The 17,145-nt window shown below is 36.0% G+C and overlaps 1 protein-coding gene and 1 long non-coding RNA gene across 5 annotated transcripts in view; one reads left to right on the plus strand and one right to left on the minus strand.

Annotated features, from left to right (window-relative positions):
* LOC140849898 (uncharacterized) overlaps positions 1–17,145 on the plus strand; it is a 187,943-nt gene that overhangs the window by 93,565 nt on the left and 77,233 nt on the right. The window lies entirely within an intron of this gene.
* Positions 1–17,145, minus strand: part of HDAC9 (histone deacetylase 9) — a 938,800-nt gene that overhangs the window by 19,160 nt on the left and 902,495 nt on the right. Inside the window, exon 28 of one of the 2 annotated variants that reach the window (XM_073238726.1) lies at positions 7,283–7,460. In XM_073238726.1, coding sequence (XP_073094827.1) covers positions 7,283–7,460 — 178 coding nt within the window. The remainder of the gene's footprint in view (positions 1–7,282; positions 7,461–17,145) is intronic. The other variant, XM_073238727.1, reaches the window with a different exon arrangement.

Consider the following 17,145-nt stretch of genomic DNA (forward strand, 5'->3'; position numbering starts at 1 on the left):
ATTTACAATAACTAAGACATGGAAGCCACCTAAATGCCCATCAATTGGTAAGTGGATAAAGAAAACGTGGTACAATGGAATGTTATTCAGCCAAAAAAATGAATCTTGCCATTTGTAACAACACAGATGGACCTTGAGGGCATTATGTTAAGTGAAATAAATCAGACAGGGAAAGACAAATATCATACGATCTCATTTATTTGTGAAATCTTAAAACCCCTAAACTTATAGATAGGGAGAACAGATTGCCAGAGGTGGGCACGGGGAAGGAAAGACGGGGACTGAGCAAAATGGTTGAAGGTGTTCAAAAGGTACAAACTGACTTATTTTTTAAGTCCTGGGGATGTAATGTATAACATGGTGACTATAGTTAAAATACTGTATTTCATTTCTGCAAGTTAAGAGAGTAAATCTTAAAAAGTTCTCAACATGAGAAAAAATAGTTTACAACAGTGTGCCATGATGGATGTTAACTAGACTCACTGTGATCAGTTCACAATATATACAAATATTGAATTGTTATATTGTACACCCGAAGTGATATGTTACATGTCCATTATGTCTCAATAAAAAAATCAGAAAAATAAATCAACAGCTCAAATGGGAAATAAGCCAAACACCCATCCACAGGTACATGAATAAATAAATTTGGGTGTGCTTATATACCATAATAAAAATGAACAAATTACTAATTGGATAGATCTCAAAACCACTGTGCTTAGTGGAGTAAACGAAGCCACAAAAGCAGCAGTATGTATTGCATGGTTCTCTTTAAAGGAAATTCAAGAACTGGTAAAACAATTCCACAGTGTGAAAACAACAAAAAAAGGGGTTACCTCTGGAAGGAGTGGCATTGATTAAGAAGAAGTATAACTTCTGGGTGATGAAAATGTTCTCAATCTTATATGAGTATGGAATAAATAAAAATCTTTTGTGCATATTATTATATACAAGTATACCTTGGTTTAAAAAAATGAAACAAGGTCCTGTTGGAACCCAAATCAGAAAATAAAGAGGAAAACTGCCAGAAATAAGACATAAAATGAAGATGAGTGCCTGATCATGCAGGGCTTATGGGTCCTGTTAAGAATGATGGTCTTAAGCTAATGGAAATGGAAAGGCATCGAATGGTTTCAGGCAGAAGCATGGCTGGTTTTGCTCTCCAGTTGTTTTTTGTTTTGCTTTAAGAGCTCCCTCATTTCTGTACAGAAAATGAATTAGGAAGGAGGCAAAAATGGGTATGGAAACTAGTAAGGAAAGTATTATATACGAGTTTGGATGAGAGATGAAGGTACTTTTGGGCTGTCTGCTCACAGTAGCAGCTAAAAAATTATAGATGGCTTGCTCAGTATCTTCCACCCTGTGTCAATGATTTACTCCCCAGTTCTTGACCTGTGTTCAGTCTTTTATTCTGCAGTTTAATCTATCAAATGACTTGTCATTTATTATAGTTGATTTTTTATATCTGATCCTGTGGGAGGAAGAATAGCAGCCCCCAAAGCTGTCCACATCCTAATTCCTGGGAGCAAAATTGCCTTTGTTGATGTGATTAAAATTAAGGACTTTGAGAGGGAGAAATTAACCTAAATTATTCTGATGGGTATAATCTCATCATATAGAACATTCCATCCCCAAACAGCAGAATGCACATTCTTTTAAAGTGCACATAGGACATTCTCCAGGAGGGATCACATGTTAGGCCACAAAACAAGTCTCAATAAATTTAAGAAAACTAAAATCGTATCAAGCATCTTTTCCAACAGCAATGGAATGAAACTGGAAATCTATTTCAAGAAAAGAAACTGGAAAAAACAAGCTTGTGGAGGCTCAACAATAAGCACTACACAACCAATGGGTCCGTGAAGAAAGCAAAGGAAATAAAAAGTACCTGGAGACCAATGAAGACAGAGACACATGGCTCAAAATCTTTGGGATGCAGCAAAAGCAGTTCTAAGAGGGAAGTTTGTAATGAGACAGGTGTACTTCAAGAAACAAGGAAAACCTCAAACAATGTAAACTAACACCTAAAGGAACTAGAAAAAGAAGAACAAAGTCCAAAGTTAGAAGGAAGGAAATAATACAGATGAGAGTGGAAATAAATGAGACTGAAAAAAAACAACAGGAAAAAAAATCAATGAAATTAAGAGCTGTTTCTTTAATCCAATGAGTCTTTAAAAGCAGAGAATCTTTCCTGGCTTGTAAGCCAGTTTTCCCAGCTTTTTCCCTTCAGTTGTAGAGAGATGTGATGAGTGTAGAAAGGTCAGAGAAATGTAAAGTTGCTGGCTTTGACCAGAGAGGAAGGGGGTCATGAGCCAAGGAATGCAGGCAGCCTCTAGAAGCTGGAAAAGGCAAAGAAACAGATTCTCTCCTAAAGCCTCTAGAGAGGAACCAGGCCCTGAAAACTTCTTGATTTTATCCCAGAGACCTGTGTCAGCTTTCTGTCTTTTTTTTTTGTCACTTCAAGCTACTAAGTTTACAGCGCTTTTTAAAGATAGCAACAGAAAATGAATATAATCTCCAACTATGCGACATTGTGAGGACTGCTAAGAAGCTTTGTGACCCTGGCTTTCCACACATTGTCTGACACATAGGAAACAGTCAGAAAGCACTTAAAGAATGAATGAACTGGGTGCTCTCTCAGTTCATTCTGCATATTGGAGGGTGATCCTATAATCTGTCAGCATTATCTCCCATATTTTGTCCCCCCTGAAGACAATTCTTTTCTTTGTTCAAACAGACATTCTGCCTCCCTGCCAACCCTTCATGTTTCTTTAGTTGATCCATCTATGGTTTAAGTGCTATGAATTCTGGTTAGCTGACATATCTGAAAATGAACATTTGTTCATTAGTACTGTGAAAGAAAATAAATGTAAAATATATAGTTTGAAAACTTTAAAGAAAGTATAAAAACATTTGTTCCTTCAGAATTTAGCACATAGAGATGAGAGATTAGTAAACAGAGAGATGAGAAGAGATGAGGATACTACAAAACATGTTATCATTTTAACAATGATTTTTTCTTCTGTCTTTGCATCCATCCATCCAGTATTTGTTTATACCTACACTATATTAGGCATTGTGGAAGTTCTTAAATCAGCTAACTACAGATTAGTTAACTGAATCAATTTATTGGTTAGTGATTACTTGTCAATCTCGTTTTTAATGATTACATTACTGATTTAACCTATGAACAATTAAACATATAGATGCCCAGGTACAGCCTCTATATTCTAACATTATAGATCACTAGATGATGAACAATGTATTAAGGGAGGGAAAAATACAGTAAATTAAGGAAGAAGAAAAATGATAGATAATAAAAACCAACCTTTATTGAGTACTATGTGTCAAGCATTATGTTAAGGTCTTAATATGTATTGTCTCATTTCATCCTCAAAACCCAATGAAATTTTCCCTTCATTGGAAAGATAAGGGAAATAAATCCCAGAGAGATAAGTTTCTTGTCTCTGATCATGCAATTATTAATTTGGAGATGGAATTTGAACCTATGCAAGCTAATTCTAGGGTCATGCTCTAATCTTCCCCTGTCTTGGTAAGAAGATAGGAGTGAAGGAGTGGAGAGGAAGATGAGATGATGGGAAGCTAAAGTTATCATGCATCTCATTTAACTTATGCTTTTTGCCAACTGTGTTTATTTTTCCATATTAAATACTTCTTTATAAGGAATTCAGAATGGAACCTTGAATACATAATTGGGCACTAATATTCTAAGTCACATAAAGAGGGAACAGACTGTTTCCTTTTACCAGGAGCATCCAAATCTCAGTCTACTTTTCAACTAAGGTTTTGCCGACACTGGATAAAAATTAAGAATAAAATTTATATTGGAATATTTGCCTGGCTAGGTAAACAGTGCTCAAAATAATTTTATCATTGAGAAAAATCAGAAGTGTGCATAATCTGTGCAACATTTAGCTTCTAGAAGCTGGAGACACAACCCCAGAGGATGGAAAACAAGAGTTGTGCTTCTAAATACATTAGACATGAATGTGTATTTAATGGTGGTCTATATTTCCTTATAAATCTTCAGAAATAGGAGAATGGGGTTGTCAATATCCTTGGCCCTACCAACAGGACATTCAAAACTAAGACAGAGGATATCTGGGGTTTTCCAGGTTATTATTATACTTTTTAATACTCATGGATAATACTCAAAAATCAAAATAGCCATACTTGGAATCATATATTTTCTCATGCTTCTGTATTATACAATGACTTGAAACTCATTCATGAGAAATTTGCCAAAAGTTGAACATGAAATGATTAAACAAAAACCAGACAAGATTGTACTAAGAAAATCTGACATGATTCACACTAAAATCAGCAGGTCAAACTGTTATTTGAAAATCAGTTTTTATTTTGATTAAAAAGAAGAGAGAGACAGTCAGGAATTCTAGAGTATAAATGTATTCCCAATAACTTAATAGCTGATCATCCTGAAGTCTTGGTTGCCAAAGAGAACTTTTTCTTTTTTTAGCATAGCTTGAACTGGTATCCAAGAATAAACCTGAATACTGCAGTGACTTTTCAAAGCAGAAGCATTTGTAACAGACATCCAACCACTGTAAACTATAATCTTTTAAAGGTACAGTCTCCTAGTAAATAAGAAAAAAACTAAGATCACAGTTCTTTCTTCCAAATGATAAGCTCTATGTGACCAGACCTATTTCTTTAATATTCTTTGAATGTAATCTTCTTTGCACACACTCTGGCCCAGACTTAGGTTTTGTTGTTTTGTTTTGATTTTTGCTTTTTTGATCATTTCTTTCCTGCTCAAGTCCTTGGCCATGTGAAAATCATGTTTTGAAAACTGTATTTTAGTCAGTCATTCCCAAAATGAATCTCCACATACCAATCTTTTTCTAAAAATTTATCCTTCATGGTCCATTAATGAGTTATGAAAATGAAATGACTGTTTTTGCTGTGTTGTCATCTGCCCCCACCCCAAATCCAAGAAAAATGAACAAAAAGTACTTACAGTGGTTCCTTGCCAGGAGCATTTTATCCCTTATTCACTAGTGGTAAGTGAGTCAGATATGAGTTGGCCAGGAAAAGAGCTGCTTTACCCAAAATCTTAGTACAAAATGAATCATTTTGCTCCAAACACCAACATATCCTCCAAAGTTACCGGCAAGAATCTCCTATGAAAAGCATCTCGCCTTCACCCTTTCCACCCAGTTAGTTCTGATTTTCTGATTTTTCTATTTCCTGTGTACTTAGGCATTGCATTCACAACAAAGGCCCCAGAACACTTCTGTCTCTCCTTATCTCAGTCTCAAGGTCATCTGTCCTGTGCTGAGTAGGGGAACAACTCTAATGGCATTCCCCCGGAAAGAATAAATGCTCTGTGGCTTCCCAGGCTTCACTCTCTCTGACTCTCTCAAGTGTAGAAACCAATTCTAAAAGAATTTTTCTTTTCCTCTGCTAAAGAAGTGAGTTCAAAGCCATAGAAAATTTTTCAAGCAAAACCATTTTTCTTCCCACAAGAAATACCAATCAAAATAGATACAGTCTGTCCAAATCTGATCACCACAAATCCCAGCCACAAGCTTCAGCTGTTTCCCTGTACATCAGAGTATGCATATTCCCCTGCCCATTCTTTCTTTGCTATCACATGAAGCTTAAAAATTACTGTGAACTGAAGCCAGGCTTAAGTCTCTATAGATTATCAGGAATGAAGTACACTGTTTACCTGAGGAAAAACAAGCATGTTTACAGAGCCAATTCTTGCCAAAGTGCAGAGACTTTTATATTACTTGAGGCCCATAACATGACTTATTATTCCTATTTTAAGCTCTGTAATTTAATGGACAAAATTACATAATTCATTTCGCTCAGATTGGAATTTAGCTTTGTCTCTCTATATTAAATGAATTCTAAAGAATTGCTTTCTTTCTTTTATATCCAACACTAACAGATGTTAGTTTCCTCAGTTTTATAGCCCACAGATGACAGACAACTAACTGTCCTTGGCCTTGGGAATAACTGCAACACCTTTGAATTATGAACTTGGTTCGGTTCTTAGCTGGGAACAGCAGGGGGTTAGTTCATATTATCAAAGATGTAAAATGAGTTTTCCCTTATCCTCTGAATGCCCATATGAAGATGTCTTCTACTACAGTACTGCACAGCTTTTTTTCTTACTGGTAATCTGCTCTTTAAGTGGTTATGGTAAAAAAAAGTATTTCCATAAAAATGAAATCTCCTATTCAATGTATCTCCTGCTCATGACCAAAGCAAGATGTTAAATCCATTAAACTCTGAATATCCAGTAAAAGCAAAAAAGCGAAAACTGTTCAAGTTGTGCATTCTTGGGAAAATTGCCAATTTATGTACTAGTAGCAGGAGCTGTGTAATTAATGGTGATGTTATTGATGGAGGGAGTCTGATTTCCTTCACGGAAGCCATTTAAAAGCCCAAGCTGGCAGAGCTTAAGCAAAGCCTTACCTTATTCATTTTAAAATTTAGGAAATGTGACTTTGAAGTCAACCACAGAAAGCGCCAATGTTAATGTATGTACATTTAAGTGGATTTGGTCACAGGAGACGGAAAAGAACTCCTGAATGTAGCATCATCAATAGGGTAGGGTGATGGCCACCAAAACACGTAAGCCCAGCCTTTTAAGAACTGCTTCTTAAAAGAGGAAGGTGCAAACCCAATCTTAGGTTAACCTTAATTTTTCTCCCCTGAAAGCTATATTCACATGAACACTAATAGAAATCCTTTTCATAAAATAAAATCAGACTCAAGTCCACATATTCCTTTCCCCACACTTCTGTCCCCTTTGGAGGCAACTTCCATTTTGACCCAGTCATTTGCCTCAAGGAGCTTGAATGTATTTAGGTTATCTAACAGCCTAACCATAGCTCCATCTACTGCTCTCCTTTGTCCCCTTTGTCATATTGGTAATTTCAAAATGATGATAGAAAGAAAAAGGACATCTGGAAAAATAGAGATAACTAAGGAAAGAAGTTAAGCCTATAAGCAGCTCTTTCCATAATGATCTGCACTAAATTATCCAATAAGGAGAGTGTTTTTCACCATGTATCTCATCCCCTCTATTTCTCTGTGAACTGCAGCCACACACTGTAGTTCTGTGTTTCCCATGCAGAATGAAACAAATGAATTCTTGACAGTCTTCAACCTGTGCAATGGCATCTGTGGCTTTGGAGAAGACAGGTGGTGGAAGCGGAGGAGAAAGGAGAGGGAAAGCCTGGAGAGAGGCTCACGAATGCTAATGATGTGCCTGGATGTTACTGACCTTAATGATTCCCCCACGTTCAATCCATACCTGCTGTCTTCTCGAGCAAAGGGCTGTTCCACATCCACTGTGAGGGAGGCCAGGGCAGAAACAGTCTCTGTCTCCTCTTGCAGCTGAGCCCCAGACAGAGCACAGCCCCTTGGCACACTCACCATCCTTACCGACTTCCAGTACTTGCCTAGAAAAATATGCATCATGCTTTAAAATGCAAATTTTAACAAGGGAGTATTAATCAAAATACTTGTATAGGTCCAACTCAGAGTAGTTAAAATTCACCATATTATATACAGTTGTAATTTGGTTATTTAACTCTAATGATTAAGTCTGTTTCTCAATCTAAGAATACCCAGTTGTGAAGTGCTCATATTCCCAAGCCTGATTCTCCCTTGCTCAAAAGGTAATGAAGTGAGGAATAATCATGGTCTAATGAACTCACTGTCAGACAGACAGCTGTCGCTTCAACTAAGTAAGCAAACTCTGAGCATTGTGCCCTCTGGGAAACACTCAAGAGATTGGGAGGTAGAAGTCTCATGGAGAAACTGAATGAAATAGTAACATTAAAAACTTCTACTTGAGTCTTTCACTTTTTTTAAAAGAATGAGGTTGGAATATTAAAGAAAAAGAAAAGCCCAGAAATGCCAGCATGAATTGAATGGCAACTTTGCCAGAACAATCAGGCTTGTTAGTCCTGGATGTTCTTTCTTTCTCAACCCCAGGGTGTATGCTAGAACAATAATTGATTTAAAACTTTAATATATGTACTGGCTGACGTTGGAACCCTTCCATATGTCATATGGATGTTTCTTTTTTATTTGAGGCAGGGAAGGAGAATGAGAGGAAAATAGGAGATTATTTCATGAGAACATGTCAGTGGAGTAAGCATGAAAGAGCACAACTGATGGCCTTCTTGCAGCCCCTAAGCTATTTTCTGTGAAGTGTTGAGTGGCCCCAAATCAAAGGAGGAGAATCTCCCGAGGTGCTGACTATGGCTTACCAGGTCAGAACCATGTCTGCGGACTTACCAATTAAGTGGGAAGTTGGCATGCAGTTTGCTTACTTCTAAAAAAAGTTCCATGAGAACAGAGAAGGGGAATGGATGAATACTGTATTGAGAAGAACTAGGTTCTGGACCCAGCTCTACCACAGACCCAGCTATCACGTTGAGAAGGCTCTCCAGCACTGTATTCTGCTTCTCAAAACAGGTGGATGGCCTCAAATCTACTTCAAATAAACTCTACATCAAAGCAAATAACTAACATTTCATGATTGGCCTTTTCTTATCTTACTGCGTTACAAAGGACCAGATGTCATGTGAGGGGCAGAGACCCAGTCTCCCTATCCAGTCCCCATGCCAACAGGGCCTTCTGACAAGGCTGTGCACGACTACTTTACTTGCTGTGATCACCTATTCTGACCAAAGTTTGAGAATCATAAAACTTTTCATTTGGGCTGAATGATAATAATTTCAACTGTGAATGAACCCACCGACTAACATATCTGACAGTTAGGCTGTGCCAGATGTTGAGGAAAGAAAGATGCTTCCCTGACAATGAGAAATTCATGGTCTAGCTGAGACGGCTCTTCCACTTAATGAAATTCTGTGTGGAAAAGGCCCATGTGATCCTAGGAGGAAATAAGTAGAACTTATGTTGATGGGAAAGCGAGAGAAGACTTGGCAGAAAAAATAACACCTGACCAAGTATTTGAATGACCATCAGAAGTCAGTCAAGCTGGAAGGGAGGGGGCAGTGGTGATGAGGTATTCCTAGAAGAGGAAACAGCACACCAAAGTGCAGATCCTGGAGACTGTGGCTTATTGGGGTACAAAGTCCACTGCTAGGCACAACTGGAACATATGAAAAGTCTGGGGTGTGATGAACGAGATGGATGTGGGATGCAAGGGCTAATTAACACACAATCTTGAAAAATATGCTAATGATCTTGGACTTCCACTGTGGGCGTGAAGGGCCATTTTAAGCAGAAGAGGCAGAGAAACAGGTTTCAGTTTTTAAAAGATCCCTCTGGAAAGATCATGGCTGATGGACTGGAAGGTGATGAGATCGCTGGTAGAAAACCAATTTCACATCTTGACAGAAGTCTAGGCAGGGAATGATGATACCTAAATTAAAAGGAAGTGACAGAATAGAAATGAGGGATGGGCTAAAGAGGACTAAAGAGGGGATGCTTAGGAGGGAGACAGTGGGAAGGCATCTTGGCTTATTCTTTAGTGCCCCCTGCTACTCTCAACCTGGAAAGATAACCTGAATTGACAGTTCCATTCCAAGACCCTAATTTCTCTGGATCACAGTATCATTATAATCTTACCCAAGCTGGAAATGCCATATTCTCTAAGTGTATTCAGTTGTAATGAATTTCACAAAATGGTGTAATTAAGCATTATTTTAGCTCATAACATTTACAATGCTGGTGGTGCTGGATGACACCAATTCCTTTTTCTCTAGAGTGACTCATAGGGGGCCTCTGAGAAACAACAGGTGGCTGGTTGTTTATGGGTTAAATTATGTTATAAACATTATCTGAAAGAGACACTAACATTATTGAGCTCCTAATATGTGCCAAGGACCATGCTAAGTGTTTTCACATTTATAATCTATAATTTCACTTAATCCTCATGACAACTATGTAGGTAATGTTAGGTAATTTTTTCTAGGGTCACATGGCTATCAAGCAGAGGAGCTGAAATCCTCACCCAGAGCTGCCTGACTCTAAAATGTCTCTTACTCTGTACTCTGCTGTCCTCCTTTATGTAGTTCTTCTATATCCTCCATCCACTACATAGAAAAATATAAAAATAGACTCATTTTATGAAAATCCCAACTTAAAATAATTATGCATATTGAAAAGAATTATACACACACACACTTACATATACACATACTTCACCAACTAAATCATGTTTGGTAATAAGTTATCCTCATTCTTTATGTATGTGACTCAGTTGATCCTTTATGATATGGATTTATTGCACCAAGTGAGACAACCACGTTCAGACTCTTTCTTTCTGTTCTTCATTTCTCATAAACTTATACTACTGCAAACACTTGGCTACTAGGTTAAATTATTGATGAAGATATTATACAACTGGAGACAAGGGCTCACTGAAGAGTATGAATAAAAAGGCCATTGAAAATGGAGGCATGAACTAAAAGTCAATATTTCTGGGTTGGAGATTCCCTACTAGTTCCAGGGAAGTCATTTGGATTATGCTGGGGCACAACTGCCACATTTGTAACATGGTAGAGGTAGGCTGGATAATAATGAAAAGTCTCTTCTTGCTTTAATTCTTAATGATTGTGATTCTTCTGATCTCATATTATGTATCACTCTTGGATTTTAGAATAAATTTGTTATGGCAGAAAACCTTACTTTTCTGTGAGCCTATGAACTCTTGAAGAGGTCAGCAAACATTTACTTTTAGATATATGACAATCTAGAGCAACCAAGGGCTTTAATTTTCAAGCATCGTATTTTTTCCTGAACAAGAGAGCTCTTGGTCATAGACAAAACAATCGTTCTTACTCTCCAAACAGAATCAGAGGTATGAACCCTTAATAACAATTTTTCCGCATTATGACTGACAATGACCCTTGAAAGTTTAGCCTTTATGTATGTTAGTAAGAAAGAATTTAAGTAGCTGAGACTTTCTTGATGAAAATTTAATGTATGTAAAATATCCTAAGTTAAGATTAGATGTTAGAAGTTTGACTTTTATCCAAATGTATGAGGTTCCTGACTCAGAAATAACCCCCAAATTTATATTCAATATGGCCTCTGGCAAAGCCTATAAAAACAGGGAAACATTTTAAATTAATAATGCATTTATAGACCACTATCTCTATTTGTAAGGGAAAATAATTAAAATAGAAGTGGGTCTATACAGACTGTGCAATATGTAGCCAATTTAAACTCCACAACTTATGGGTTATATTTCACATGATAGGTAGGTGTTTTTTTTAGGAACATTTGTGCAGGAAAATCATATTTGCTAGTATTGGAATAATACCACCATCAGCACATAAGAGAAACGAACCAAGGTTTACTGCTGGAGTTTTCAGGAGCTGCTATCCATAAAGTAAAGTATTAGTAATCAGCCACACTGGACTGCTCTCCTAAGGCAATAAAACTGGGAAAAGAGAGTTTTCCATTAACACTAAACATGCACACTCCCTTCGGTCATATGCTCTATCCTTCCTTGTTTTTCTCACTATGTTCACCTTCCTGATTTTCAGTACTTCTCTTTTTGACTTTTCAGTATTTTTATGCATTTCTGTTTTGTCTTATAAAGGTAAACCAAATAATCAGTTTAAAATAAAGGTAAAAACTAGATAAGGGGATACAGTCAAGACTTAGAGATGGAGACCAATAGATGGAGTGTCATTGGGTCAGACAGGGGCCATGAGAGGACAGACTGCAGTTCCTATATAATCAAACTTCAGTATAAACCAGATTGTTCTTGTACTGAGCAATTTGGAAAATTAGGCTATTGTTGACATATGAAGGTCTGTGTTAGAAATAACCCATCTACCAAAAGTTTTTCCAACCAAAGTCGTTTGACACTCTGAAAATCTCCTGACCCCAGATATCTCCCCCCTCCATCATCATTTTGGAAGCTTTCCAGTCGCTTCTCAGGTTTGTTCTTGCCATGTGAATGATATTGCCTTTAGTCATCACAGACCATATCTCACAGGAAAAGAAGCTGGCACTGACCTATACTCCTTCCTGTCCCCTCCAGCTCAGAGATTATTAACACCTGGGACTTCCAAGAGGCCAAAGCTCCTGGGTCCTCAAGAGCTCAGAGCCTTCTAGTACTTCTTAAAGATACAATTTTTAGCTAAATGGAGAATTTTATTGGATCCAAAGCACTGATATATGCAAAAATGAAAATGTATTGAAAATTGGTATTTAAATAATTTGACCAGGTATTTTTCATCCAAGTTGCAGCAACTTTGAGGTTAAAAGTAAAATGAGCCTACAAATAAATAAGAAGTGTATGTTATGGAAATGTTCATTTATTGATCAACAAATTATTTTTATCATTGGACCTATAAACAGTCCTATTTAAAGGTTATTTTCACAACTAAAATGCATTATAAAAAAATAAAAATAGCATATTGCATGCACGCTAAAGCACAATAACCAACGACTTTATATTATTATCTGAACATTAGAAAATAATGCAAATACAATTATGATTGTTGTAAATATTTACATATGGTATTCAATCTTGTGGCCATATCTCTCATATCTCTCACTGACAATATCATTGTTACTTTTTATGAAGAATGTACTTTTTGTTTCATTATGGTCTAAGTATTTTAGACTTTATTCATATAATCACATGCCATCTTCTTCAAAGAGGAATTTTATGGCTAACAAATTTGAAACTATATCTTTAATTCATCCTCAAAAGACTTTAACATTTTTGGTTGATGAATATTGTTTCTACAAGTGGGGTGCTATCTGGTAAGCTCAGAGCAATTTCTACTAAATGTGGAAAATTTTCACTTCCAATTTTTAAAATATTGAAATAAGTAACTATTTTATGCAAATATTTTCATGACTATTGTCTTTTTCTTCCTTTCAGAGTAACTTTCTTTGGCAAACATTTTATATAAGCCAAACTTATCAAAAAAGTTTTCTCCTTTATGGCTCTTCAAAATTTTATTTACTAAATTTAGATGCTGCAAAATCAGATGACATCTCAATATCATTCCATTCCAGAACATAAATTTTATCCAGCTAAAAATAGGACTTTATCAAATTTCTAACAAATAGACATCTTTGAAAGCCCAGTTGAAGACTTTCAAAATCAAATCCTGTGCATGGTTTGAGTGCTTATCCTTCAATTTATTTATTTATTCCTTTGCTTCTGTAGGGATCAACTTCAATGTTTCCATTTTTGTAAACATTATTTCCTGTAATTGCAATTCATTAAAAACTTCAAAAGCTGATACTTTTGCTTCATTTCATGACTATTTCTTATTTATTTCATTGAGGTGTAGTTTACAGTCAATAAATTTACCTGTTTTAAGAGCAAGTTACAATGCATCTTGACAAACGTGTGCAGCCATATAACCACTACAACAATCAAAATATAGAATATTTCTTCACTCCAAAAATTCCTTTTGGCCCTGTGGATCAATTTCTTGCCCTCCTTCTTGGCCCCTGACACTTGGAAATTCTGCCACTGTACTTTTGCCTTCTCTTTAATTTTATGTAAATGAAACCATATACTACAGTATTTAATATCTGGCTTCTTTCACTTAATGTAATACTTTAGAGATACAAAGTATTTCTTATCTTAATCTTATCATCTAAATCTGTTTCTCTGTATGTAATATAATTTTTCTTGTCTCTGGCTTCCTTTAATATTGAATTAGATGTTCCTCAGTGTGATTTTAGTTGTGTTTATTCTGCTTGAGATTTTCTTGGATCTTTGGATTTGTAGTTTTCATCAAATTTATAAAACCTTTTTCTATTATTTCTTCAAATACTTCCCCATTGCCTCCTTTTCTGGGACTCCAGTTATAGGTATGTTAGACTGATGTTGTCCAATATATCACTGATACACTATTTTTCACTTTTGATAGTTTCTGTTATTTCTTAACCTCCCACTAGGTTTTTTGTTTCTTTTTGTTTTGTCTTCTGTAGCATATAATCTACCATTAATCCTTCCAGGGTGTAGAATTTATTTCAAATGTAGCATTTTTCATCTCTAAAATTTCCATTTGCATGTTTTTTAGGTTTTTCATTTCCCTTCACATTTAGGCTTGCAATTTCTTCTTCACATTGAAAGTAACTATTTAACATTCTTGACTGCTAATTCCATCATAGCTTGCATTTCTGAGTCAGTTTATGTTCATTCATTTGTCTTGTAACTCTAGGTCATATTTCCCTACTTCATTGCATGCCTGGTAATTTTCATTTGGATGTCTGACATTGTTAATTTGAACATTTTTAGTTGCTGAATTTGTTGTGCTCTTTGAAAGTGTTGGACTTCTGTTTCAGAATGCAGTTAAGTTACTTACAATCGGTATGATCCTTTGGAGCCTTGCTTGTACTCTGTTAGAGTGGCTCCAGAGCAGGCTTTAGTTTAAGGCTAATTTAGCCCTGCAACTAAGATAAAAACCATTTTGATGTCTCTACATGATTCCTTGTGTATTACGAAGTCTCTCCACTCTGGCTAGTGGGAATGCAAACTGTTCTTCATTCTGTGTGAACTCCTTGAATTGTTAAATCTACTGTTACCTATTGATTAATTCCCCAGCTTTGTAGAGATTCACCTCATGCATGTAAAGATAAGTAAAACAAAGGTTTAAGGAAATTCCTGTACAGATACATGAAGCTCTTTCTCAGTAAAGCAACTTCGTCTCAATTATTCTGCCCCATAAATTCTAGTCATTCCATTCTGCCCAAACTCTGCCCACTTTAGCTTCAACTCAGAAAAATGACTGCACTCTCTTTGGTTTCTCTTTCCCTGTGTCTCAGCCTGTAAACTGCCTCTCATCAGTAAGCTTGGGCAATTGTAGGTCTCATTTTTTTGCTTCTCATTCCTTACTTGCTTCCTGCTGGGATCACTGTCTGTTGTCTGATGTACAAAACAGTGTTTCATATGTATGTTTTTCTGGTATTCTTTTATTTTTCATCGGAGGATAATTAATAAATTATTCCTTCATATGTAGGGCCAGAGGTCCATTTATTATTTTGATTAATGACTTCTGATTAAAAAATATAATAAAAATTCAGAAAACATTTAAAAAATAGTTCAGTATTATTATAGAATAATCATAAACATTTCTAAAGTATGGTTGAGAATGGGCAACAAAGAGAAATTCTGTACTGCCACACTGAAGTTTTATGTTTTCTTTTGTACTGTCATCAATATCAGCTGTATTTCAAAAAACGATGGTATTTAACTGTGTTCCACCCTGTGTTTATATAAAGATATTTAAGATTTTGACACCTATAGCTTAACTTTTCATTGGCCGTTTCACTAGTAATTATATTTTTTAAGTTATTTATAAGTAAGGATTTTGTATACTTTATAGCTAGTGCCAAATATATTTCTATTCTTGAAGATTAAGCTGTGCTCTGCCAAAATCTAAATTTGCATATTAATACAAAATCAAATTATTTCATTGTTAGCATTAGATTTTCACTGTAATTTACAATAGCGATCACAATAATGCCCTATGTTTCAGTTTTGGCAAATTATTCCCAAAAGCTTTACTTTGATTCTATGAACTGAATGAAAATATCAAACCATTATGAGAATCAACTGATTTTTCTGTTGAAGCATCTTGGAGATTCTTGAAATATCTAAGGGGACTGCATCACCTAAAAAGAGATTTTTCTGGTAGAGTCAATAAAAAACTATTACTTCACTTTGAAACTTGAAAAAGAACAATTGAAATTGAAAGTTCATTTTATAAATTTAGAAGCATAGTCAGGTTAACTAAATAAAAACTCATGCTTCATGGAGTGACACTAACCTGCACCTTCTCCAAGTGCACTTGTTAAACTGTCTCCATTTTGCCTAGCTTTTATTTTTGTTTTTATTATTATTAAATTTTAGATACTGCTACTGATTCAGAAGTTTTGTTTTTTCAATGTTCATGTCACACATGGAATCACTATGTCCCATAATAAATGACAAATATTGACATTTCATGCAAGTTACATGTTTGGTATCAACTTCCTTGGGAAATAGCGATTAAGCACTAAATTTTTTAACATGCATGTTTGTTTCTGAGTACATTTGAACGAATAGTGTTGATAACAAAATTTAAATATGTAGTAAACCATAAATAAATAGCTGTAGATTCAGTGTACAATAATTGACAAACCTCTGTAGAAGAAACATTCAGATTGTAAATGCTGCATGCAGGACTGCCCCCTCTCTATTTCTTGAGTATGTATGTATTTTATCTACACCTAACCTCTGATTCTCCATGTCCTGGCATCTTGGTGGCTTTATGCATATTACAAACTGTGGCTTCAGCCCCGTGTAGGCAGGTACACCAGGTGGCAGCAATGCTGAATACTTTTCCCTCCATCTCCCAGTGTCCTTTAAAATTGGTGTCTTGGTTGGTGTCTGTTATTTCAGTATCCAAGATACCACTGGTTTCAAATTTTTCCTTTTTCATAAACCAGATTGGTCCCACAACCTGTTTTTGTAAATAAAATTGTATTAAAACACAGCTGCTCATTATACTTTGGCTATGGCTGCTTCCTTGCTACAACGGAAGAGTTTAAGCAGTTGAAACACACTTACATGTGTACTACCCAGCATTGCACAGAAAAACTCTGTTGACCTCTGGTATAAAGCAAGGAAGTAATTTTGTAAAAAATCACTCTACCGGTATGTTAGAGAATACTTTAGAGAAATAAAGAGTGGATCAGGTAGACCACTTTATAGGATATAGAAATGGTCCAGGAAAAAGATTATGGAAGCCTGATTTGGGACAGTGGCCATGGCAAGAGAGATAAGTGGCTGAATGAATGAAATGTTCAAGGAGTACAACAAACAAGATGGGGTAATGAGCTGGATATAGACAACTATGGGTTGAATGGAGAACAACACTCAACTGATACCTCCTAAATTCCTGCATAGCAAAACTGGCAGGATGGGGTGCCATGTCTATGTGGATTAAGAAACCTGGAAGAGGCTGATGTCTGGGGCAAAAAGAAAGACAGTGACTTTGGACATGTTGACTAGATGTGCCTTTGTGATATCCAGGAGAAGATGCTAAGCTAGAAGTTCTAATAAATATTTGGAACTCAGACCTAAGGTCTGAACTGAAGATATAAATTTTTAGAGCTATTCGTGTAGAGATGACTATG

This window comes from Manis javanica, chromosome 6 (genome assembly GCF_040802235.1).
Source record: "Manis javanica isolate MJ-LG chromosome 6, MJ_LKY, whole genome shotgun sequence".
Taxonomy (NCBI): domain Eukaryota; kingdom Metazoa; phylum Chordata; class Mammalia; order Pholidota; family Manidae; genus Manis; species Manis javanica.